This window comes from Dinoponera quadriceps, unplaced genomic scaffold, assembly GCF_001313825.1.
Source record: "Dinoponera quadriceps isolate SergipeBrazil2010 unplaced genomic scaffold, ASM131382v1 scaffold2110, whole genome shotgun sequence".
Lineage (NCBI taxonomy): Eukaryota > Metazoa > Arthropoda > Insecta > Hymenoptera > Formicidae > Dinoponera > Dinoponera quadriceps.
Window position 1 is genome coordinate 398,140 of NW_014556168.1, and position 24,920 is coordinate 423,059.

The window sequence follows — 24,920 nt, forward strand, 5'->3', positions numbered from 1 at the left end:
GCCTCGTGGTTAGTTGACATTAATCATCCGGTCGTGGTACTGCGTTTCGATTCCGAGGTACCGCTCGAGCTGAAAGAAGCGAAAAGACGAAGGAGATATGCGCTTCGTGAAATCTTAATATTGCGACGTACGTTCGGCGTAAAGAAGACGGAGAGAGAGAGAAAGACGGCTGCGCCTCTTTTAGCTGACAGTGAGTAACGCTATTTCGACAAATGTTTCTGCGATTTGCATCTCAGGTCCGTCTAAAAACCGGCTCCGGGTCGCCGCAGCTCCGAACCGCCCATGAACGATGTGTCTGTTGTAACGCTTGCGTATGTTGAATAATTAACGACCAAACTGACTGGCCGGAATCCTTCCGGGCGACCGGCCCGGTTCCTTCGAGCTCCCCGGTCGATTTTCCACCTGACTCGCTCGATCGTCGAGCAACCTGAAGCAACCTCGATAGCCGAATCAGGCGTGGAGAAGGTGCTCCGGGAGTGCGGACGCTTTAATGAAATATTTCGCACAAACGCATGGAGCGTCGACGTCCGAGCGAGTTATTAAAATCCTTGTTAAAATACAGCCGTTTCGACATTCGGAGCAGTTGGAGCGATATCGGGCCGGGTCGGGACTAATCGAATAACGCACGTAACAAGTAGCACGTTATATACGCGTGATCGCGCGTTATGCGTGAATTTGATGCGAGTGACATTTCGCCGCACTTGGCACGAGCGAGCCCTGCGCGCGCTATTTTAATCGCAGACCTGGCGACACAGCATCCGGCATTGTGTTCTCGCGTCTATGAACATGTTTCAAGGTGTTCCCGCTTGTATTTTGCAAGGTTTTTTCCTCGACGCGGCAGCCTCCAGCGGATACCGCCGCAGCGAGCTTCACCGATATATAATCCCTTTATTGTTGAATATTGTGAGATAAATTCACGCCCGTCGCACAGCGTCCGTCATGCAATATGCACTCCGATGTGAATCATAGGCTAACGGTGCTTTTTTATCAGCGTAAATTTTTTATCCGATACTAGGATTTGAAGATAGAAATCTGTGTGTGACGCCGGTGCGATGACCGACTGTCGGTACGCGTTTGCGTGACGCGTGTCGATTAAGGATGTATTGCGTATTGTAACTCGAAATAACGAGAAAATTCTAAATTGACCTGCGTTTAAGTAACACCAAAAGTTTGAATTCAGAGCCCGGATCGAAGGTTATCTCACTTTAAAGGAGGTTGCAAGGTAAAATGAATCTGAGGAGAATCCGATTAAGTTTGCACTTGTGTGTACATTGAAATGTTATCTAACTCATTGCTCGTGCGATCGGAAAAGATTGACCATTCGGGAACTGAGATATTTATAACTAAGGTTGGCACTTTTTATACATGTCCGTTGAGATTGACGTGCTATTCTTAATTTTTTTTTTATATTTTCTAAACTATATACTTCGTTAAACTAAACTTCATTAAAATAAGATTTTAATGAAAAACTATTATGATATTAAAGATCAATATATGCAGACATTACACAAATTTCAGAATTATTGACAATTTTGTTTTGGAAATACAACGGTATAAAGTTCATAACATTTAGTAATTCAAAATATATATACATATGCACATATTTAAACATTTATACATTTCTTTCTATTATTCCAGCAAGTACGATAATATATTAAGAACATCAAGTAACATATTAAAGAAGTGTTAATGACATCACAGACGTCATTATTGCGTCATTATTGCGTTATTATTGCGTCATCATGTTTGCTGGAGTTTATGTCTATTGTATCAAGAGATGTATAAATATAGCATTAAGAAGAAAAATAAAAAATATTTTTGATTTGTAATAATATATATATATATATATANTGTATATTTATGTATATATGAATATAATATCTATATATGACGCCTTATATATAATTATATCTAATTACATATAAAAAATTTCTTCCCGGGAATAAATCTATAGGAGCGTAATTTTGCTTGATAAATTTATGGATGGCCCCCTTGATGCGCCACTGAAAATACGGCACTAATGGACAATACAGCTTTAAACGACCGCGTTTATCACTCGCGTAGATGTAACGTCAAACGTCTTTTATGTAACTCCACGTGCTTCCACGGGTTCTTGTCAAGGGTATGTAACGGAGCAGCGGTGTAATAGTAGTGGTAGTAATAGTAATAGTAGTAGTGGTAGTAATAGTAGTAGTGATAATAAATATAAGCCTCAGGTTTTAGATCATGGACATTTTACGAGATAGAGAGACGATGTGCGATCTTTAAATTAGTTACAGGTCATGTATAATAAACGCGCGCGAATACACATCTTAGATCGGTGAACCGTACACCCGGATAGTACGTGAGCTGTCTCTTTTAAGTATTACACAGAAAGGCGAACGAACTATTTTTAATTAATTGATAAATTTGCTCATAATTAACGAACGGCTCGATGTCATTTTGAATATACGATATTCTCGATCTTTATCGAGTGTTATGTAGAAACAAAAGTTCTTTACACATGTATTACACATAATTTTTTCGGGAAAAAACTTTCTACATATATATAATTGAGTATAACTATATATAATTGGATATAATTATATATAAGTGCATACAATTATATGAAGTGATAGTTTTATATATGATAATCATATATAATTATATACTTTTATATATGAATATATTCTATATATATAATTAAATATAAGACATTTTTTCCCGGGTTATTATAATATAATTCAGACATATTTGTGTTTGCATACTTCAACACGTGCGCATAGTTGCAATAATTTATATACAGCTCGTTATATAATTTGGAAACAAGGTCTAGCCTAATATTATCTCTTAGAATTTATTATTTGAATATATTAAATCGATCTGTGAAGATTGTATATTTCCATATTAAATTGCATGGTTTGTCTTTATTTATTTCTCTCTCAGGACTTTCACACAGATATACAGTTACTTATTTTATATCTAGATTAGAATAAATATATATATTCGTATAATTATTACAGATTAGAATAAATATATATATTTATTACAGATTTTCTCGAGAAGATCGAGAAATTGCGTGACGGACGATGGCGTCGCTCAAATGGCTCGTAGCGGGAGCCAGTGCTGTGGGTGCCGGCACTCTTACTTCTTATTTTCTTCTGTCGGATTCCACGGTAAGCGTGCAACAGCAAATTCGAGACTTTCACAATCGGAGGCTACGATCAGAGATACCGAAATGCTTTGGGAACTACTTCAGCGTTCTCTTATTATTGCTCACGTTCATGTGATTACATAACGCGATACTTTGAATCATACTTGGCTATTTGACGCAACAGCTATAATCACATACACATATATTCGTCTATTTATCGTTGGGTCGCAGGTATACGCCGAAAAGATAAAACCAAGGCCACCTAGGAGGACCTTGCCGACGCGGGAGGATCAGTTGAAGACGCTAAAATCACAGGACTACGATGTTCTGATCGTCGGAGGTGGTGCAACGGGAGCGGGATGCGCTCTGGACGCTTGCACGCGAGGTACACCGCCGCACGATCGACTCAACACAGTGCTTGAGTGATTTAAAGCTCACCTTTTGTCTCTTTCTCCTGCGTAGGTTTGAAGACCGCACTGATCGAGGCCGACGATTTCGCCTCAGGCACCTCTTCGCGCAGCACAAAGTTGATTCATGGCGGCGTGCGGTATTTGCAGAAGGCGATTATGCAGTTGGACGTTGAACAGTACAGAATGGTGAAGGAAGCGCTTCATGAGCGTGCGTCGATGCTGCAAAGCGCGCCGCACCTGGCGCACCCATTGCCCATTATGCTGCCGGTTTATACGTACGTTTTTTTTTTCACGTTTACGTGCTTGACTCCTTTATTGTAAACTGTAGTACTTTTCAAGTGAATCCGTAACGTATTAACTTAATCTATTTTGTTTCTTTGGCCATATATAGGAACAGCAAATTTATCTATCTTCATATTTTTATCTACGGTAAAGGTGTTTTATCTACGGTAAAGGTAGATTCTGACCTGGATCTTGTTACTGAAATGTAGTTTGGATTCCTGCCTTTCAGAAAATAATTTCGCCTGGCCATCACTCATTACTCCCCCCGGCGATAGACGGGAGTTGGAAAATTCCGATTTTAGATTTTTTAAAATTCTTTAAGTCTCAATTACCCTAAAATGATACTTGGACTTCACGAATCTCAATAATTTTGCAGCTCGGCCCGAAATAAGTTAATCAAACTTAATTTAATTTGTACTAACAAACATTCTCTGTACTTTCTACCGCATTGAAACAAATAGTTATGAACTTTGCGCCAATCGTCTGAACTAATTCTCTCAATTTATCAGCTAATCGAGATTTGTATAGTTACAATATAACTACTTTGTATCTTTTCTTCAGTGCTCTTAGGCCGATATTTATAGTCAGATTTTATATTTAAAATTGTCTTAAGTTGATCTTCATGTGTTTGTAGCCAATGAAACGATTTATATAATATCTGAAGAGGAATTTGAGACGATCTTAAATATAAAATCTGACCAAGTACCGGTTTCAGAAGGTCCAGCTCTAGAGCGAAAATAAGCGCATATTTGTCTATCCTTTTGACATGCATCGATTAGTTTATTACATCTATTTTTAAGATTATTTTTACATTTCAGGTGGTGGCAGATTCCTTACTATTGGTTCGGTATTAAGATGTACGATCTAGTAGCGGGCAGTAAAACGGTGAAATCTTCGTATTATTTGAGTAAATCGAATGCTTTGGAACTCTTCCCGATGTTGAAAGGCGACAAGCTGACGGGGGCTATTGTTTATTACGATGGTATGTGCCGTGCTCCGCCGTGATATTCGTTACGATTCTTTCGCGCTAAGCTAGCGGAGTCGCGTTTAGCCGGCCGTATATCTGTCCGTAAATAAAACTGTTATTTGGCACAATGCAGGTCAACAAGACGACGCTAGGATGAACTTGGCAGTCGCCCTGACAGCCTCGAGACACGGTGCGACAGTCGTGAATCACGTTAAAGTGGTCAACCTGTTGAAAGGCCTTGACAAGGTACACATTGGTTGATTGCGGATCGGAATACATAATGAATGAAGTCTCCGTTTTACTTCGTAGGACGGCAAGCGAGTCCTTGTGGGGGCTCATCTGAAGGACGAGCTCACTGGAGAGGAATGGGACGTGAGGGCTAAGGCGATTATCAACGCGACTGGTCCCTTCACCGATCACATCAGAAAGATGGACGATCAGAACGTTCCTGAAATTTGCTCCCCGTCCTCGGGGGTTCATATAGTATTGCCGGGATATTACAGGTGTGCGGAGCTTAATATCCATTTGGAAAGTACTTTTTTTATATAAAACTCTACTTTTTTATATAAAAGTACACCGCACTCTTCGTGGTGAATTTGAACCAATCAATCGATTATGCTTGCTTGCAAATAATTTTAGTCGTATAGTCGATTTTCATTACATGTCACTGTCTTCATTTAAAATTACTATAATAAAATTTTTCAATTATTTTAAACGTTACTTTTATAATATACAGCGTAAGTTAATTTTTTTTAACTAAGTTAAGTTAAAAATTGTCCAGTTACAAATTATTAATTTTTTATATTTTAACTTAACTTTTAACTGAATTAGCAAGTTACTACCCAACCCTGATAATATATTTATGTATTTTTTTTCTTTTGAATGATACGTATAATTATATTTGACGACCAAAGGAATGATTTATCATAAATAGATAAATAAATATATAAAAGAGAAATAAACATATATAATAAATAAATATATAAAAGAGAAATAAACATATCGGCTCTATCTGTGTCTGTGCGATATGGCGCGCTCTATCTTTACGATAAACAATTCACCAGAATCCTTACAATGATTCAATGTTAATGTTACCGGTAATATTATTCGATTCGTTAATGATGGGATTGACACCGATATTTATGATTTTATTCACGACTTCTCGCAGCCCCGATCAAATGGGTCTACTCGATCCAGCGACGAGCGACGGCAGAGTGATCTTCTTTTTGCCATGGCAGAGGCAAACCATTGCAGGAACGACCGACTTGCCATGCGAGGTAACGCACAATCCACGACCTACGGAGGACGAGATCATGTTCATTCTGCAGGAGGTAAAGAACTATTTGAATCCGGACGTCGAGGTACGCCGCGGTGACGTTCTCTCGGCATGGAGCGGCATCAGGCCGCTCGTCTCCGACCCGAACAAACCGAACACGCAATCCCTCGCCAGGAATCACATCGTGCATGTCAGTCCCACAAATCTCGTCACGATAGCCGGTGGCAAATGGACGACTTACCGGGCGATGGCTCAAGAGACTATCGACGCGGCTATAAAAGGTACAAATTGTTTAAATATACACAGACAATGTGTATCTCCTCGAAATACTCACGGACATTTTGTTCATAGCTTGCGAGCTCGAGCCAGAAAGACCTTGTCAAACCGATGGCTTCCTTCTGGAGGGTGCCCAAGGCTGGAGCCCTACGATGTACATTAGATTGGTGCAAGACTTCGGTCTGGAATGCGAAGTCGCGCAACACTTGTCCAAGAGCTACGGGGATCGCGCGTTCGCTGTGGCGAAACTGGCTTCCCTCACGGGGAAGCGATGGCCGATCATCGGGAAGAAAATTCACCCCGAATTCCCGTACATCGATGCTGAGGTAAACAATTTCCTGCCGCGAGCTGTTCAGACTTTTGTTCGACGCGCGATCAGAGCTGCCAGGTCATGGGATCTGGTACGTGGTTTACGCGGCAGGGGGCTTATATAAAAAAGCTACATGAATATAAAATCTGCTGCACACGGTGCTTGTTTTTGTGCTTGTTTTCGTGCTAGATTACTTGCGTGTTAGCATCACTGTATTCTGATTGGTGCATCTTTAAAGGTCATGCGACTCATTATTCAGAAATCCCACGATCTGGCAGCTCAGCGCATTGAGATCCGACTGAGCCTGAGAGATTCACACGTGTGCGATTTTAGATACGTTACGGCGTGCGGGAGTACGCCAGGACCGCAATCGATATGATTGCGCGCCGGCTGAGACTCGCTTTCCTCAACGTTCAAGCGGCCCAAGAGGCATTACCGGCTATTATAGACATCATGGCCGAGGAATTGCACTGGTCGGCGGAGGAGAAGAAAAAGCAGCATCGCGAGGCCACGGAATTCCTCGCCAACGAGATGGGTCAAATGGTGAATCGTGCTTCCCGCGATAAAATCCCCATCAATCTCACGAAGGATGAGGTCCAGCTTTACATCAAACGCTTCGGAATCATAGATAAGGACAAAAAAGGATACGTCTCTATCAACGACATTAGGCGAGGCCTGAAGGTTCGGATTTCAACTTTGTTTATTATTCGTGTCGTTCTGTGAGACACATTCTATCACTCCTTCTCTCTCTCTCTCTCTCTCTCTTTCTCTCTTTTTCTCTTTTTTTTTAATTTGTTATCGACATCCCTTAATTGACGATGTGCAGGTATTAGATATAAAATTGAACCAGGACGAGATGCACAGCTTGTTGAGCGAAATCGATGTCTCATATAACGGCCAAATGGAATTGTCAGATTACCTGCAGGTAAACCGCAACATGTATATTTAACGTGTGCTTTCTTTTGCTCTTCGCAGTTGTTCGGAGACAAGGAAGTACCGGGCGAGGAACTTCACGAAATTCTACGCGAAATCGACACCAATATGAACGGTCAAGTCGAATTGGACGAATACCTTCAGGTCTGTTGCATCGCGCATGCACAGTCCGTCGAACGCTTGTGTTACGCATCTTTCTTTAACTTCTGTTTGCGTTGCGTGAGAAACTACCTTCCCAGTGAAGTTCCTGAGTGGTTTTACCTTTCATCTCTTAACACGATTTCAGGCGATATTAATTCTACCGAACTAAAACTCACTTTAAACTCACACGCTAAGAAGAAATTGGCAGTTTCGTTGTGTATATATTGTCGTATTTCTTTTTTATCTCCCTTACTCACGCCTTTTGCTTGTAGTTATCACAATATATTTTGCTAGTTAAATAATGTTATGTCGGGCTTCTTGAATGTCTCCTCGAGATATCTTTTTGCATAAACTATTTCTTCTTGTTATGTTAATGCATACATGCGTATACATGTATAATTTATATGTTTAGATGATGTCAGCTATAAAATCTGGTCACGTGGCATACTCACGTTTCGCGCGAATGGCCGAAATGGAAGAGGCACAGCACGAGAAGGAGAAGCTTAAAATACAGATAAGTGTCGAGAGATCGGGCGGCGGACTATAAAGACATATCGTACCCGTACAATACACCCGTGTATTGTAAAGTTTGAAAATATCTTAATGTTTTAATCTCATCGTTTTGATTTTACACATTTCATCGTCGCGACAGAACAATTTACTACAGAATTCCGAGATTTACATTCGATCAGGGTTACGCACATATATCGTCTCGAAACTCAGCATCTCTTTTTCTCTCGTAAAATTTTAAATTTCATCATATCTTGAAATAATTTTCATTGATCTGCAAATGTTTCGTGCCAAGTAATTCGCGACACTAAGAAAGTGAAATGTAATTATAAAATAATGATATATGCGTATTACTTGTATGTAATATTTGTGCATCGTGTACAAATGTTAAGACGCTCGTGTTGCTCCTACTTGTATATACACGATCCAATGCATTACATATATATAAGTCATCAAATTGTATCTCACTCGTGTACCAAGAGTATCATACAATACTAAATGATACAATGACATTTATAATATTATTAATTGTACACATTCTGTATTATTTAACTCGATAGAATAATTTGCTATCCTGTTGACATTTGCAGCTAATATACTTATGCGACAAAACGATTGAGAATCATGTATGTATAATATATGTATGTATAATATATACATATATATAATAAGTACAATTTCAAAGACCCAATAACAAAATTTACTCACATTATCAAACACATTTGTAACTTTTACAATTTTTTCTATCTATATATATAATTTATATATATAATCTATATAATATATATGTATACATATATATATATATATATAGATAGAAAAAATTGTAAAAGTTACAAATGTGTTTGATAATGTGAATAAATTTTGTTATTGGGTCTTTGAAATTGTACTTATTCATAAAAAGTTATGATTTACGTTTTGCTCTCTCTATATTTATTAATGCATAGTGAGGTACAATTATAAATATAGCTCAAGATTTTCTCTATACTGAATCAGCTCTGTTACACAATGTCAACACAATTTATCATGTAATTTATTCCATCATCATCGTCAATAAAGATAATGGTAGACAAGTAATTGGATGTTGCCTATTTTAAGTTGTACAAGCTGAATTCGAAAAATAAAGTGATCTGACTGATCTGCCGTTGATCGGCCTCAGCAAGCAACTATACGTATTCAGCGGTTTCACACGTATATTATGCGCGTTTTTTCTTAAATAAAAATAACCGGCAACACGTTAAAAAAAATGGCCGATAGGTTCGGGTTCGATCTCAAACTTGGACCAGAAATTTCGGATATTTAAAACTTTTCTCCGCGCCATATTACGGTTAATAAACAAGCGTAATGATATTGTGAATCGGTAGAAAAACACTAAACGTAAATTGATAAAATTACGTTTAATGTGTGCATTCGTTTAATATGCGATTGTACATTACAATTACAAGACATTTGATACGCACTTTGAATAAATATTACAGCAACCACGCAAGGGGCGATTACTTACATCGTAGTACTTTATTGTAAGATAATTGGTGTCTTAATGCATTTGTATACTAATGTAAACACTTTTAACTACAATTATTTTATTATAAAACATATATAATAATAGCCAATTATACATATATACAGACTTATCGAATACATAACTATATTGGAAACACGGAGGAACAATTATATGTTACTTTTAAGGGGAAGAAAAATAATTATTATTCGTAAAGATATGATATTTGATCATCTTATGAACTCAACATAATATAACATAATAGATAATAAATTATGAATCATAATATATCGCGATGTATGGCATTTTACTTATAATTAGCCATTCGAGTAGATTTTGTGACAAAACATTTTGACATATTGATAAGTTTCGCAGAAGTACGTTTAATACTTTTGCCGAACTTTTGCACGTCTTACGGTAGTGCTAGCATAGTCCGTCCGTCCATCACTACGTTTTACCGTTGAAAATCGTTCATGTTTACACCCTGTTTTTGTCCCACGTTATACAAAATACGTCTCTCCTTGTTTCATCGGCTCTGGTGTTTTATCTTATCTTATATTTTCTTTTCCGTCAATACGCATTTGTCCAATGAAAGGACGATATCACACGATACTCAATATTCAATATTTCATACATAGTGTGAATTAACTAGAAAAATTCTAAATCTTCGAGACTTGTTCGTCCATAGTGTTTATATTATGAACATTATGAACAAGCTTGTTTCATGCAAGCACTTGGATTAAATTTTTCTAGCATCTCGTCGGACCTCGCGTTGCTATGTACGTATGCCTTCAGCGATAAGTGGCAATCATATTCTTCACTATTTGATAACTATTGCAACCTCAATCCTGACATTTGCCCCTCCGAGTCATTATTTAGTTAAAAACATAAATTCTCTCTTTTATTGTTCTTTAATATGTGACGTTTCTAGTGCCATTTATTAAAGATTGTATCTGTTGGGCTGCTCCCTGAAAACCCAAATTAAAACATTAATAATACACACGAAATAAAGAATCCTTTAAGTATCTAGGAAAAAATTTGTATGTATGTATGTGTGTATGTATGTATGTATGTATGTATGTATGTATGTATGTATGTANCTTCTAAAATCCCTTGTGCTTTTTCGAAGAAAAATTAACCAACTATATATTTTATTTTCGTTTCCCTCTGCTATTTAGTTTATTAATTAATTAGAGAAAAGGAACAGTTGGAAGTTTTGGAAAGAAATGAGAAATTTACCGAAATTGCAGCGCCAAGGAATTGACCAAAGGCTCTAGTAGCAGTGGCAAATCCGCTGCCGGAATTACTTCCTTCCCCAGTCGAAAAGGAACCTCCGAATAGAGGCGGTGGATACGTCGAACTTGGACTCCATGTTGTGGTTTGTAGCAATGGTTTGGAGGTTGGTTTCTGTGTCGCAGGTTTCTTCGAAATCGTACTGACTATACGTGGAGTACTCGAGACAGGAGGCGATCTAGTAGTAGTCACCGTCGTTGGTCGAGTAGTCGTCGACTGCGTAGATGGATTTGATTGCGATTGGGTGGTCAGGCCGAGGCTCTTACGAGGGCATACCAAATTATTAACTTTTAATTCATTTTTGAAAAAAATTAGCTAAACATAACATTTCACGAATCAAGTTGTACGACAATCATGAGAGCTCATCCTATAGATCTCTTTCAAAATTTCCTATTGACAACCGGAAAAGATAGCAGAATGAATATTACTCACGGCTAATTGCAATTGTTCTCTAAGATTCGTCGCCGGCGTCGATGGTTCTATACCTTGCTGCTTTAAAAGTAATGCCAACAAAGCGGCAGGATTTATTTCGGTGGAAGACGGTGCGGCAGTCGTAGTAGTAACAACCTGATTACTTAAAATTGCCCTTAAGAAGGCTTCGTCGATCTCGGTTATCCCTTTTGATGTCGCAGTTGCATCTGTTTTCGAGTCTAATGTAAAAATTGATTAGTAGTTGTCATAAATCCCACATAGAGGAGAAGGTTTTTTTTTAGACTTAGGTATACGTGTTTGTTTGACTTGACTTTTTTCTTTGATATAAACAATTAATTTAAAACAAATAATATCAAATATCATTTTGTTTAAATGAAAAAGTTCCTTCACTATAGTAAACTATGTTGTTTAACAGGAAAAATAATATTATTCACAGGAAATAATGTTTGATTTTCAATAAAAAATTGTATAATCCCACAGGGTGGTTTATTTAAATCGAGCATCTTAAATATTTCACTTGTTTCTGATGATACGAGGAAATGTCTAAGGAAAAAGTTGTACCAATCGAGGAAGTAATTATGATGATAAAATGGTTCTTTCAAGATAATTTTTTCAAAGATTTGTAGGTCAAAATAATTTTGAAAAAATAGAATTATATGTTTTTGTTTATATGATTTTATAGCCCTCGAAAGGAGCATATCGAGAGGAGTTCAACGACTTACGATAACATGATCTTTAAATGATTTCGAGCACGGAAAATTACGTATGTTTGAAGAAAACAGAAAAATCAAACAATCAAGTTGATCAATCAATTTGATGATGATTCGATATTCATTTCTCGCCGAATTTGATCGCAAAGATATTTATTGCCTGAGAAACTAAACAACCCTGTTTGTTGATTCTACATACACATATACACATATACAAAGATCGATATAAAGAGGAAGAAAATGACGTCTGACTCAACACAGTGTGACAAAACTTTTGCGATATATTTTATAAGAAGAGATAAAGGAGGGGGAAAAAATATTTTCCACCTACCCGGTTGTAAGGCTCGCAGGAGCGCAACCAAGAATTTCGCGTCGTCCTCGGGCGAGTAAGTTGACGTAGAGGTGTCGTCTAATCTGGGATTCGGGTTATTTAACAGTGTCTGTTGCGTGCTTGAAATCAAGCTCGGCGTCGACATGGACGCGGAGTTAATGTTGTCTGAGACTAATGTGATTGGGGACACTTGGATGTCCGAGATATCCCGGGGCACGCTTCTTGCCGTGGTGGGCGATTTAATCGGGGATATGATGTGACTGATAGGCACAGATGCGAGCTGCATCGGTTTCTGAGCGGCTTCAGGCCTCCAAGTTACCGGCTTAGCCGTGGTGGACTTTTGCCTCCTGTTCTTCGCAGCTGCTGTACTCGTTTCGAACAAGTTACCGCCGCCGAACAACGCTCGCCACAAGCTCACGCCGAATCCGGGTGCTTGCGTAGTGGTTCTCGGTCTCGCTGTTGTTCTAGGCTTAGCAGTAATGATAACTGGTGGCTTGGTTACTGCAATCGGTATGGTGGGTCGTGGCGACGATGCAGTCGACGTGCTTGCATCCATGTATCTCTTCGTGGTTGACGCGACGTTATTGACTTTCAAATACGGTAACAAGTCGATTATTATAGGCTCCGATTTACTGGGTGACGGCCGGCTGCTCACGAAGTTGTCGTTTACATTACCAAAACCTTGAACCGCTTTCGGGGATCGCGTCGGTCCTGGTTTAGCCAGTGCGAGCGCTAAGATCTACACCAAGTGAAAACCCGGGGAAAGGAAAAAAATTTCATATATGAAATTTGCCCATGTATGCCCATGTATATATAATCATATATGTCCACGACGAAAAAATATGGTTGTTTATAAATTATATGCAAATACAATCGAAGTAAATGCTTCTGGCTACTTGTGACAACACATGATATCGATATTTAATTAAATGACATAACATCGTTTTCTTCGTACGAAGATATATGGTCATATATGTAACCACATGTATGAGCAAAATTCATATATGATTTTATATAATTGTATATAATCATATATAATCATTTTTTCCCAGGAATGTAACGACCTATATCTATCTGGGTTGTATTATAATTATTACACATTATAAAAATTGACGAAGTATTCATCTTACTCACCTTGTTTGCTAACATTTGCTCCACTTCACTCAGCGTTTTCGGGGTGGTGGGTTGTAAGTTGTTATTCTGTAACTATAAAAATTCTTCGTTATGTCCATCTATAATATCTACAATCGCGAAAGTCTCCTTGAAATTTCGAAAGTAAAGCGACATTGAAAAAACAGTCGATGCATAGTTCGCAGGTAAAGCAAGAATATTTACCAATGAATTTAAGAAAATCATATCTCCGAACGTCGTACCAAAGGCATTCTCCTTCCTGTTTACCTGCAATTCATTGAGTATGTTTGCCGTAGATTTTGTCGCTGGCGATGATCCGACTTGTGCAATTTTTGAGACGGCGGATGTAGTTGCAATGAGAGGAGCAGTGGGTGTAGCACTTGTAGTAGTTGCTTGGCTCGTCGTGGTCGTCGCAGGAGTTGTTGTTGAAGTAGTAGTAGTGGTTGTAGCAGAAGTAGTGGTGGTTGTAGCAGCGGTAGTAGTGGTTGTAGCAGCGGTAGTGGTGGTTGTAGCAGCGGTAGTGGTGGTTGTAGCAGCGGTAGTGGTGGTTGTAGCAGCGGTAGTAGTGGTTGTAGCAGCAGTAGTAGTCGTTGTAGGTGCTGGTGTAGTAGTAGTGGTAGTAGTAGTGGTGGTGGTGGTAGTAGTGGTTGGAGTAGTAGTTGCTGCAGTACTCGTCGTCGTTGCTGCAGTTGTAGGCATTGGCGTAATAGTAGTAGTAGTAGCGGCAGTTGATGAGGTGATGGGCGCTACCAGCCTGCCTTCAGGATTCGTCATGCTGCCTGCAGTTGGCGAGAATACTTCTACGAAGGGACTTACGGGACGCATGTTGTCCACTGACTCCTCCTATGAATGACAGCGTGAATTAATTAAAACTCCTGTTAGTCATGTTATTCTGACTAGTACGTACCAGTTGGTTCGACGCCACGGATGCTGTTTGTATAGGTGAATTGGTGGTAATACCGAATATCTGATCGAGAGGATCGCTCCAAGGGGAGCCGGGAGGTACTGTTATTCTACCGCCTGATTGTTGATTGTCCAATAAATTATTAAAGGACGGAATCGATGACAAGGTTGACGCAGTGCCTTCGCTCACAGAGGTCTAATGACAAATTTATTAACGTGACGTGAGCTTCAAAAGAGGAATGTCGCATTTCTTAGGGAAGGAAGCTCTTTTTTCAAATGAGATTTGAGATGTCGAGCTTCTCAAGATAACGTCGATTACACTTACAGCCACTGAATTTATCTTCACATCGACGACTTTCGGGTTGAAAACGGGCGCTCCATCGATCTGATAATTAATGAATTTATCCTGAAATATTGTAATTGCTCTAAAATTTGGTTTTCTTACGAAGAGAACGCTGTAACTTTTCTGTCGTTTTATTTACCTGTCCTATGTATACGGAGGAGCGCTGATTCGACGTTACTCTTGACCGAGACGCTTCATTCCTGTCGTAATCTTGAACAATAGAGCCAACTGGATCTTGCGTTTGAACGCTATTTGTGATTGGTATCTGCAGATTACCAATCGTCGACATTGCGTTCGGTAGTGTGCCCATTCGTGTGTTTAATAATATATCGCTCTGAAATATTTGTCATTCATTGAATAATTACGTCCGAAATTCAAGAAAACGCGATAGACAGCAATAATAAAATAAATCTGCGGTATTCTAAAAGATAGTGCAAAGAATATGAAATTGGTGCAATCCTGCCATTTCGCAGTATATTACCAAAGTAAAAATATTTACCCTTTTCTTTTTTAAGAACATTCAAAGAATATTTCATCTTTCATTTTTCTTTAATACCTTATTTTATACCCTGAATTTTCCAATTTTTTTAACATACAATTTTCATGTTTTTTTGGTACATTTATACACGTTGCGCAAAAAATATCTGTCATGAAAAATATTGGTAAAGTAATTTTGGTCGAGATAATTATTTAAATAATTGGGAATAATTTTTATCGGAGATAACTATTAAATATTTGCTATAAACAGAACTTATATATCAGATTTTGCACATACTACATCTAATAAGACACACAGTGCATAAGTACGTAAACCGAAAGTGCAAGTGAGCAGATAAAAGTGCTGATAATATGCCACGACTATTTACAAATTTACAGTGATACTTTATGTACAGTATAGCTGTTGTCGTATGTTTCGATACTTTAGACCTGGAAAAAAGAAATAGATCAATTGCACCAAAGATGTAAGCATACTGTATCATAAGAGAGAAATAAATTTGCTAAGAAAAGAAAGCTACGCGAAGACAAGTTATAAAATTATTTCAAGAAATTGCGTTGTTGAGCATTATGAAAATTTACCGATAAATATTCCATTAATTTTATTAATTTTATTAATTCTATTAATTCTTTTCAATAAGAGTAATGATCGCGACAATTATACATCTTTCCTCCGCTTTTATCTTCCTGAGCATAAAAGAATCTGTCAAATGCAACAAGCTCATTTAATGAAGAATAAATGAATTTTAATGCTTTCGAGTAAATTACTAACGTCTAACTTAGAATACGAATAGTAAAGTACACGTGTCTGAACATAAAAGAATAAAAATAAGCAATTGGCACAACAAAGGAACAAATATAAAAAATAAGACAATGGAGGAACAAATAGCTAATAATTTTGCGACAAACTGCAATCGTCTCCTGATCTTAACAACGCTCTTACTCAAATTGATCGTAGTTAGAAGCTTGCACCGACGTTACGTTACAAGATTTATAACAGGAAACTCCTCAAACGTTCGCTACTTTACTACCGAGTGGTTAAGATCTCATTGAGTAACAGATAACGAATAAAGAAAGACCATTCGTGAATCATGAATGACGATTCATTGGCGACCGATGAATGTACGTTGAATTTTCATTCGCGTGACAATTTACATGAAAGAATCATCCAAGTAATCTCGTCATAATCGTGAAGCTGAGAAGTAGTTCTCGTCATCTATTATTCATGTGATTAACGATAAATGACAGATCCTAGTAACGTAATTTATTGGCGATACATTGGTCCGATATTGATTATATTGGCATTCATTAAGAGTACATTGAGTGAATGATGTCCGATATAAAGTCAGCCAGACAACCAAGCCTGTAAAAGCAGATTTTAATCGTAATATCTGCTATAAATTCTTTTGACAACCCAGCAAACACAAAGTAACACAAAGTAACAGTTATATAAATGTTAGTTGTAATTTCCTACTCAACCACATAACTGTTGTATAACACACGCGTTAAATAAAAGTTATATTATTGAGTAGGAAATTACAACTAACATTTATATAACTGTCACTTTGTATTTGCTGGGAACTTGCTAGCAGAAATACAACAGGATTCGGTAACAGAGCTTTATTAGAATTTTATAACAGAGATTTGATAACGGATCAATTATCAGATCCTGCTGGCAAATCCTATTATATTTCTGCTACTAAGCTATCGACAGAATTTACAGCAGATACAAAATCTGCTTCTGCAAATTTGGCTGTCTGGCGTGGTCTTTATTTTGAGTAACGTTCATTCAATGTACCCTTGATAGATGCCAATATAACTGATATTTGAATCAATGCGTCGCCAATGAATTGTGCTATCAGGGGATAGACTCTACCGCAGTCGGAATAAGGTACGATTTGACGATGAAGATCAAATAGTGATACCATTTTATTTGTGCCCGGGATGCTAGCAGGGGTACCGAGTGGTCCCGTGAAATACGGCCCACCTCCGAGGGGTACGCCGATTGCGTTAGCAGTGAGTCCAATATCAACGGGGCCAGGGCTCTGGGTGTATCTCGTCAGCTCGTCCACGGGTCTACGACTATTATAGTACACCGGAGCTTGGTACTGGTTATTAGCCTGGTTATAATACGGCCTGGGTGCTGGTCGGTTAGTAGTAGTAGTAGTGCTAAGCGTGAACACAACCTCGACTGGATTCCTGGGCCTGTCCGGTATTATAGTCCCGTTCGGGAACTTCCGGACTAATCTGCCGTCCGGGTAGATGCCGAATATCACGTACGGGCTGTCGACGTTTCTCGGGTCGATCAGATTGTCCTCCGGCCGCTTGCGGACGATGGTCTTGTTCGGATAGATACCGTAAATCAAGTAGTCGCGTACCGGCGCTTTGCTAGAGGACGTCGAGGAGGGGAACGAGGGAGTATTGAACCTCGACGCTGTTGTTGCCGGACTTCCGCCGAAAGGTCGCAGGTAAGGAATCGTGTTGAAGGGGCCGAGAGGTGGGAACGTCGAGCCTGTTCGCATCACTGGACCATCTGGACCGAAGATCTGCGTTTTGGAGAACGTTGGTGCCGTAGTTGGCGTGCTCGTGGTGGTTGGTGGTGCAGCGCTCGTAGTCGTAGTCGTCGTGGGTATCGTAGACATAGGCGTCGTAGACATAGTTGTCGTAGACATAGGCGTCGTGGTCTCGGGCGTCGTAGACACGGTCGTCGTGGACATGGGCGTCGTGGACATGGGCGTTGTGGACATGGTCGTCGTCGACATGGACGTCGTCGAGGTTGTCGTCGTCGTCTGTTCGAGGTCGACGTCCGTATTTGGTATCATGTTCAAGTCGTCCGCCTCGGTAAGAGTGCCCGTTCTGTCCTGCATGGTCGACGACGCCTCGGTGGACACGAGGTTATCATTTTCGCTCGTACTGGCCGAAGTGGTCGTTTCGGACGTTGGCGCCGACGTCGTCCCGACCGTCGTTGTGCTCGTCGTCGCGCTCGTCGTCGTGGTCGTCGGTTGTTCTGTCGTCGTTGTGGCCGCTACCGTTGTGGTAGCGACGGTGGAGGATTCAGGGAGCATGGGGGGATCGGTTGGCATTGGTGCGCTTGAGGGTGTTGTGACAGTGGGAATGGTGGTTGCGGTCGTTTGCTCGGGTTGGATGATCCCTGAACCTGCCGTCCCTTGGGCGGTTGTTGCCGTCGTATCCTGGAAACGGGCAATCAGATTTGGACTCTCGCTTATGAGATCGGTTAGCGTGATTTGAATGGGAGCGTCTGTTGTTACGTCGCCGTCGGTTGGATTAGTGGTGGTGGTGTCGGTGGAGTTTATTAGATTACGAGCTGCTTCTGCGGAAGGCTCGGTACTAAATGCCTGAGTATCGCTTGTTGTCGTGTCGGTCGCGCTACCGGCGCGCACCGTGCTCGTGCTGGTGACCGATGTTACGGGGGGTTGGTCACTGGTGACCTGCAGGTCGGCCGCAGGCACCATCGTGGTGTCGAGTCCCGGGGTCTGGTTAGTGGTCTCTACTGCGTTCGCTTGCGTGACGCTTACTTCTGTAACGGCTACGTTAGTGGTTAATTCTGTTAGTCCCGGTGACCACGCACTCGGTGTCGTGGACTGCTCGTTCACGTAGTCGAGCGTACGTTCAGTGTTCGAGGTAACAGGGTCGTCGGCTATCGGGGGGTTGTTAGTGGTGGCTACATTCGACGAGTCGACGCTGCCGCTCGTCGTGGTAGTCGTGAGCTCATCCCGTTGCGCGGGACTGCCGGTAGTCGTAATGGTCTGCCGCTGATCGGTGTTGTCGGATGACTGAATCGGATTAGTAATTAATTGGGAACTCGCGTCAGCCGTGGCCGGCCGCGAGGGTGCTATCGTCAATGTGTCGTCCGAGGACACTGATCGATCCCTTTCGTTACTCTCCGCCGTGCCGTTCATTTGGATCGCCTCGGCGATCTGGCTCGGCCGCGTGTCGTTCATCGCCTCCGAGAAGAGGGTCTTCGCAATGGTCATTAGCTCGGCGAGCAAGGTATCGTTAGACGCCCGAGGCTCGCCCTCCGCGACGAAGTCTCGCGAGACCGACGTGACGACTTCCGTCGTGTCTCTCGGTCCTGGATTCTCCGGACCACGCGTGCCCTGCATCGTCGAATCGCTGCCCAAACCTACTGTGTCTTGGGTGGTCGTCTCCTGCGATGTTGGTCCGCTCGTTGTCGCCGGTTCCGACGTGGTCATCTCAACGATCGCTTCTCCCGATCGCGTGCTTCCCGGGCTGGGCGTCGTGCTGGTGAGCTCGACTTGCAAACGCGACAGGATGTCCTGCGCCAGGTCGATCAGTCGCGTCCGAAGCGTGGTTACGGCGACGGGTGCTGGTGTGGTCGGGCTTTCCAGCACGTCGTTCGAGATCTCCTCCGTGGTGGAATGCTCGGTGCTGGTACTTGTCGTTTCCGTCGCTTGGGACGTCGTCGCATCCGACTGCTGGATGGTGTTCGTTTCTATATCCTCGATCCCGGGCACGCTCGTGCTCGTCGTCTGTTCCGTTGACATTATAGCTTCAGATTGTTGTACAGTGCTCGTCGTCTGCTCCGTCGACATTATAGCTTCAGATTGTTGTACAGTGCTCGTCGTCTGTTCCGCCGATATTATAGCTTCAGATTGTCGTACAGTGCTTGTCTCTGGATTGCCGGTGACCGGGACATCCGTCGGTGGAGGCGTCGTCTCCTCGGACTGTCCTGTGGTATTCGTCTCGACGTTCTCCGTCACGTCGTTCAACGGAGTCGAGATGATCGTTTCCGGAGGTGCTTGCGTGGTCGTGACGCTTTCAGCGGTCGTGCTGGTCGGATCCGACGGTGCGCTCGACGTTTGCGGAGTCGTCGAAGTGACCATGGTCATCGGTGCGTCTGTACTCTCCGTCTGCGCGCTCTCGGCGGGGCTCGTGGTCTCCGGCTCGACCAGTCGAGCGTTGAGGGTGGGTTGTGTGGTAGTGGACGGTGTTTCCGTAGAGGTGGTGTCGACGCCGACGGTCGACGCTTCGGTGGTTCTGACCGACTCGGTGGTGGTGGTGGTGCTTTGCGGCGCTGGGGTGCTCATTATTGAGTTATCAGGGGCGGTAATTCCGGTCGGTTCCGAGGAGGTGGGGACCGCGGTGGTTTGCTCGGTGTTAACGTCCGGCGACGACGACGGGGTGGTCATCTCGCTCGCATCCGTATTCGCGGGGGTCGGGAGCGTCGTCGTCGTCGGGGCGGACTCTGGGGTATCGTCCGCGCTCAATCTCGCATTGAGCGAAACGTCTGCCGACTGGGTGGTGGTCATAGTGTCTACGGTAGATTCTGAGGGGGGTGTAGTTTCGATTGATGCGGTGGTGGTGGTGATCGTGGTGGTGGTGGTGGGGCTTGCGGTGTCATTGTTAGCAGTGTCATTACCGGCGGCGTTAAGTACAGTAGCGTTAGAGTCTACCTTCGTTAACCCGCCCATTAGTCTTTGCCGCTGAGAACCGTCGTCCGCGCCTAGATTCTCGTTTTTTACGCTAGCCGACTCTAATGCCTGATAAAAAGTGACGAATCTCGGCTCGCCGGGGTTGACGACGTAGACGGGCGACGCTGTACTGGAATTCTGCAATCAGAAATTCGGTGCGTGCGAGTGCTGTACACACTTTAGTGCAATTACGTGTGTCGGTCTATCAAACCGTTTCGGTTACCGAGCATCTTCTCTATGTATTGTGCAATGTCCGCTATAATACATTAGAGGGGAAAGTACGGACATCGACTATGTTACATTGCATTCGGCCACGTTAAGTGCGCTGGATGGATCTTCCCCGGTGATGAACTGGTGCTCAAGTGCAAAGAGTTCTACGTATTCATATATTGAGGAAGCTCGAGAGAAAGAAAGAGAGAGAGAGAGAGAGAGAAGCTTGCGAAGAAATTATAAGCATTAATACGAGCTTTTAAAAAGTTCTATTTATAGATGCATAGGCATGGTGCGTTCAGGTGAGTTTCGGCAGCAGCAGCAGCTAGTTGCGAGATACGGTGTCTTTTTTTTTTCTTTGCGATTAGCAGATTATTTGACGAATAATTAGAGGACGGTTGAACGATACGCGCACAAACGCCGCGTTTATGCAAGTGGACGCTATGAGCGTTATGAACATACACCATCTCTTGGTAAATATACGAACTAGTGCCGGAGGAAGTGAACCGAGAATTGTTTCTGCGTGTCAAGTTCCGATATAACAGCCTGGAACTCGTTCTTAAGGATAGAGATATATCGGGAGACGGCGGTACGACTAGTACTCGCTATTTTTTCGTCTTCTTCGAGATATCGCCGGCTTTTACCTCTCGCCTCTACAGGGGCGCCTCCATTGACGTACTTTCGCTATTACATTATTACGGAAGTGTCACATTAGCGTTTCTCGCACGGATTATCGCGACGGAGGAGCCCCGAAAACGAAAGATACGCGCGCGACACATGTCAACTGCAGAAGCTGTTCACGTTATACGAGATACGTACGATTTTGCCGTGTGAAAATGACTTCGTTCGCGCATAAAATCGACGCGAGTGAATTCTCCGGTACGGGAAATGCCGGTAAAGCCGATTCGTGAAAGCGAAGAAACGCGATATATTTGATCATGTAACGATGCGCGACCCGCTATATTTTTTCCTTCTTTATTCGAAATTCGAAACGAAGGCTTGCAAAATGTTTGCTATATGCATTTACCATGCGTAAACGCGCGTTTTTCACTTCTCCACTTGTAACAATATTTTCAACAGTGTTAGATTTAATGTAATTATTGCCAACGCAATTGTGACCAATGCTTATCGAAGATACAATGTTAAATGTACACGGTTACTTCCGAAGTGGATTTGAAGTTTTTAAAATCTGACACTCATAACCCGGGAAAAAATGTTTCACATATAATCGGATATAATTATATATAATTATATATGATCAAGTATAATCACATATATATAAAGCATCATATATAATTATATATAGAATGTCCCTATGTAAAAATATATAATTATACATAATCGTATATAATTATATATTTTTATATAGAAACACATTCTATATATAATTATACGTGAAAGATTTTCTCCCGGGAAGCTCGCAAATTCACAAATTATTACGGGCAAATCATGGTTCGAAATACGAACATTCGTTTTTTTTTTAACGCTAATGATAATGCGTTTACATATGTTTGCTCAAAACGTCAACACTTTTACCGATATTTCTCCGACATTCTGCTTTTTACGGTAGAAACTTATACGTTGCGTAACAATAATTTGCACACTTGCATATCACCTTTATTGTCACGTCTCGTATAGTAGATACAATAAACTTGGCTAAATAAGGGCAAACAATTGCTAATCGCATGCGATGCTAAAATCCAAATACATTTATTATATAAAAAACATAATATAACGTTGTATAATACAATATTTGCGTATATAGGTGTAAGATACGATATTGCATGCGTGCCGTGAGATGACGTGATCATGATCGATGATTGTGCACTAATCCTTCCTTTCCGAGCCAAGTTAACAAAAATTATCCCTCATTTCTGTATAACTTTTCGAGGCAGACTTTCCTTCCCCTGAGTGCGTGTGTTAGAACGCTCAGTGTTCGACGGCTCAAGTCGATCGTTATCCTGACGGGATCGTCTTAGATCGCCGATCGTGCGGTAATCACGCTCACTCGTGCCAACGTGTGCTTCCACAAAAATACGATAGTATGTGCAAAATGGTATTCACAGGCGAACACGCGCATCGAATGGAGAAATGTTGTTAATGTAATTTTGGAAAGAGAGAAAAAAGAAAAAAAAACGACCGTAACTCAGTCTCGTACGGCGGTCGCCGTTACGCCGCGGCTGTAACGGCTGTTTGCTAAAGTAGGAGAATGAGGAGAAAGCGCAATTATAAAATTTGAAACGGTCTCCCTATATCACGGAACGGATTAACGCAGACTGTTTACATCGATATGAATGAGAACGACATTGCTGGATGAGGTTGTGACGATAGAGTCGGCCCATGACGGTGGTGCAACTGCTTCGGAACCCTCTGGTACCTTCGTAGGGAACACCTTTTAAGCACAGAAAATTACCTCACGTAATATCTCCTGAAGGGAACCATCAACGCTCGGCTTGCGTATCCGCCTTACCTTGATCTTTCCATTGCGCGATACTTTTCTATTTCTTTGTTTTTTTCTTTTAAACTACGACTTATATCAAGAGACCTACCATTCATTGCCTTTTTTCTTTTTAGGCTACACGTACGCGTTCATATATGTACTTTACATAACGTAATAACGTAACGTAGTTATTATGCACATATACGCCTGTCGCACGGTCGCAAGTATGTATGAAACGCGAGCAGTCTACAAGCTAGCTTAAGTTGAACGCTAAATCTAATAATATAATATTTGGTCAATGATGTTATACAAAGAGTACGTGTCACTACAACTAGCCACGAAATTTTCTTTCTTTCCGTCGTAACGTCGTTTCTTGTCACCACTTCTCTAAGAATAGAAACTATTTCTATGAATGCACGTTACTATACGTGTAACGCGCGTGATAGATTACAAGAGGCTTATCGCAAAGTGACGAGATATACCACACCACATATGAAATGAAAGTATCGTGTGACGTAATCATTCGCCGCTGAGAGAGGCGCATGATTAGAGCCGGCAAAGTTTTCCGAACGATCGAGCTCTCTCTCTCCGCCACGATCGAGAGTACGCGAAATGTGTCATTAAAAGGTGGTTAAACGATGGTGCGTTAATACGAAAAGCTTGAAATTCTCCTCGACGAGGCATCCCCTCATAAGATTCTCTCCAAAATCCTCAAAAGTCTTACCTCTATTGGCGTCGAGGCCGTGGTCGATGACGTGGTGACCGATGGTACCACAGCTTGACCGATCGTTGGTTTTCTCACGAGCAACTCTGCTCCCTTGTATCTCGCGCTGAATCTCGGCGGGGCACCGTTCGGCGTTATCCTGGGTGCTGGATTCTGTTTTCACAAATATACACGTGCAAATGTATTCCAAGCGACCAACTGCGACACGCTTCACAGTGGTGCCAAGGCGGACAAAACCTTAATTTTTGGGAATATATCTAGAAAATATTTGACTTATATATTTATTTCATATGTATTTATACTTATATAAATATATTTGTGTAATATTAAAGAGTAATGAGAAATTGTAATACAAATATATGAAGCAGCAATATTTCACGGTTGAAAATGTTACCAAAGTCGACACTGATTTTCATATGAAAATGAGTTCTATATTCACTAACGATGTTCATAGTTTACAAAAGCATATTTTAGTGTTCTAGTGTATGAAATTATATTCACCGACGTTAAAAATAAAACACAATTGTGAAGATTGAAAAAGATTCCGAAATATTATTAAATTTCTGTAATTTTCGTAATCTTTAATTTGGTTACATCAATATATCAGAACTTTTTATCAATCTCGGACGAAACCATTCTCACACAGTTACAGTTATAACATTTTCAGCATTTCTGGCAGTTCTGCGTCCGTCTTAATTCATCTGCAATAGTCAATT

General features: G+C 41.2%; 2 protein-coding genes across 3 annotated transcripts in view; one reads left to right on the forward strand and one right to left on the reverse strand.

The window, feature by feature from the left end:
- On the forward strand, positions 1-8,851 carry LOC106747058 (glycerol-3-phosphate dehydrogenase, mitochondrial). 2 transcript variants are annotated; one of them, XM_014624304.1, is made up of 12 exons: positions 1-190; positions 3,032-3,155; positions 3,365-3,518; positions 3,596-3,818; positions 4,644-4,807; positions 4,926-5,038; positions 5,102-5,295; positions 5,961-6,349; positions 6,420-6,670; positions 6,988-7,335; positions 7,630-7,731; positions 8,141-8,851. In XM_014624304.1, exons 2-12 carry the CDS (start codon positions 3,069-3,071, stop codon positions 8,273-8,275), a joined length of 2,160 nt encoding a protein of 719 aa, XP_014479790.1. In that variant the 5' UTR covers positions 1-190; positions 3,032-3,068; the 3' UTR covers positions 8,276-8,851. The 2 variants fall into 2 exon arrangements, with proteins under 2 accessions (XP_014479790.1, XP_014479791.1); XM_014624305.1 differs by lacking the exon at positions 1-190 and adding an exon at positions 1,976-2,122 and having other exon boundaries at positions 8,141-8,275.
- The window catches only part of LOC106747056 (mucin-2-like), a 20,255-nt gene continuing 4,120 nt past the window's right edge, over positions 8,786-24,920 (reverse strand). The window contains exons 2-12 of the mRNA XM_014624303.1: positions 24,205-24,357; positions 17,303-20,968; positions 15,022-15,216; positions 14,865-14,945; positions 14,544-14,735; positions 13,841-14,479; positions 13,640-13,711; positions 12,506-13,244; positions 11,465-11,682; positions 10,979-11,293; positions 8,786-10,707 (exon numbers count right to left, since the gene is read on the reverse strand). Of these exons, the coding sequence (XP_014479789.1) occupies positions 10,651-10,707; positions 10,979-11,293; positions 11,465-11,682; positions 12,506-13,244; positions 13,640-13,711; positions 13,841-14,479; positions 14,544-14,735; positions 14,865-14,945; positions 15,022-15,216; positions 17,303-20,968; positions 24,205-24,357 (6,327 nt within the window). The 3' untranslated portion in view covers positions 8,786-10,650. The remainder of the gene's footprint in view (positions 10,708-10,978; positions 11,294-11,464; positions 11,683-12,505; positions 13,245-13,639; positions 13,712-13,840; positions 14,480-14,543; positions 14,736-14,864; positions 14,946-15,021; positions 15,217-17,302; positions 20,969-24,204; positions 24,358-24,920) is intronic.

Bases quoted from the DNA above. Each gene is read 5' to 3' on its own strand.
- LOC106747058 (XM_014624304.1), top strand. From the start codon at position 3,069: ATGGCGTCGCTCAAATGGCTCGTAGCGGGAGCCAGTGCTGTGGGTGCC. The intron at 5,296-5,960 runs GTGTGCGGAGCT...GACTTCTCGCAG, and splicing joins GTATTGCCGGGATATTACAG to CCCCGATCAAATGGGTCTAC. The intron at 6,350-6,419 runs GTACAAATTGTT...TTTTGTTCATAG, and splicing joins TATCGACGCGGCTATAAAAG to CTTGCGAGCTCGAGCCAGAA.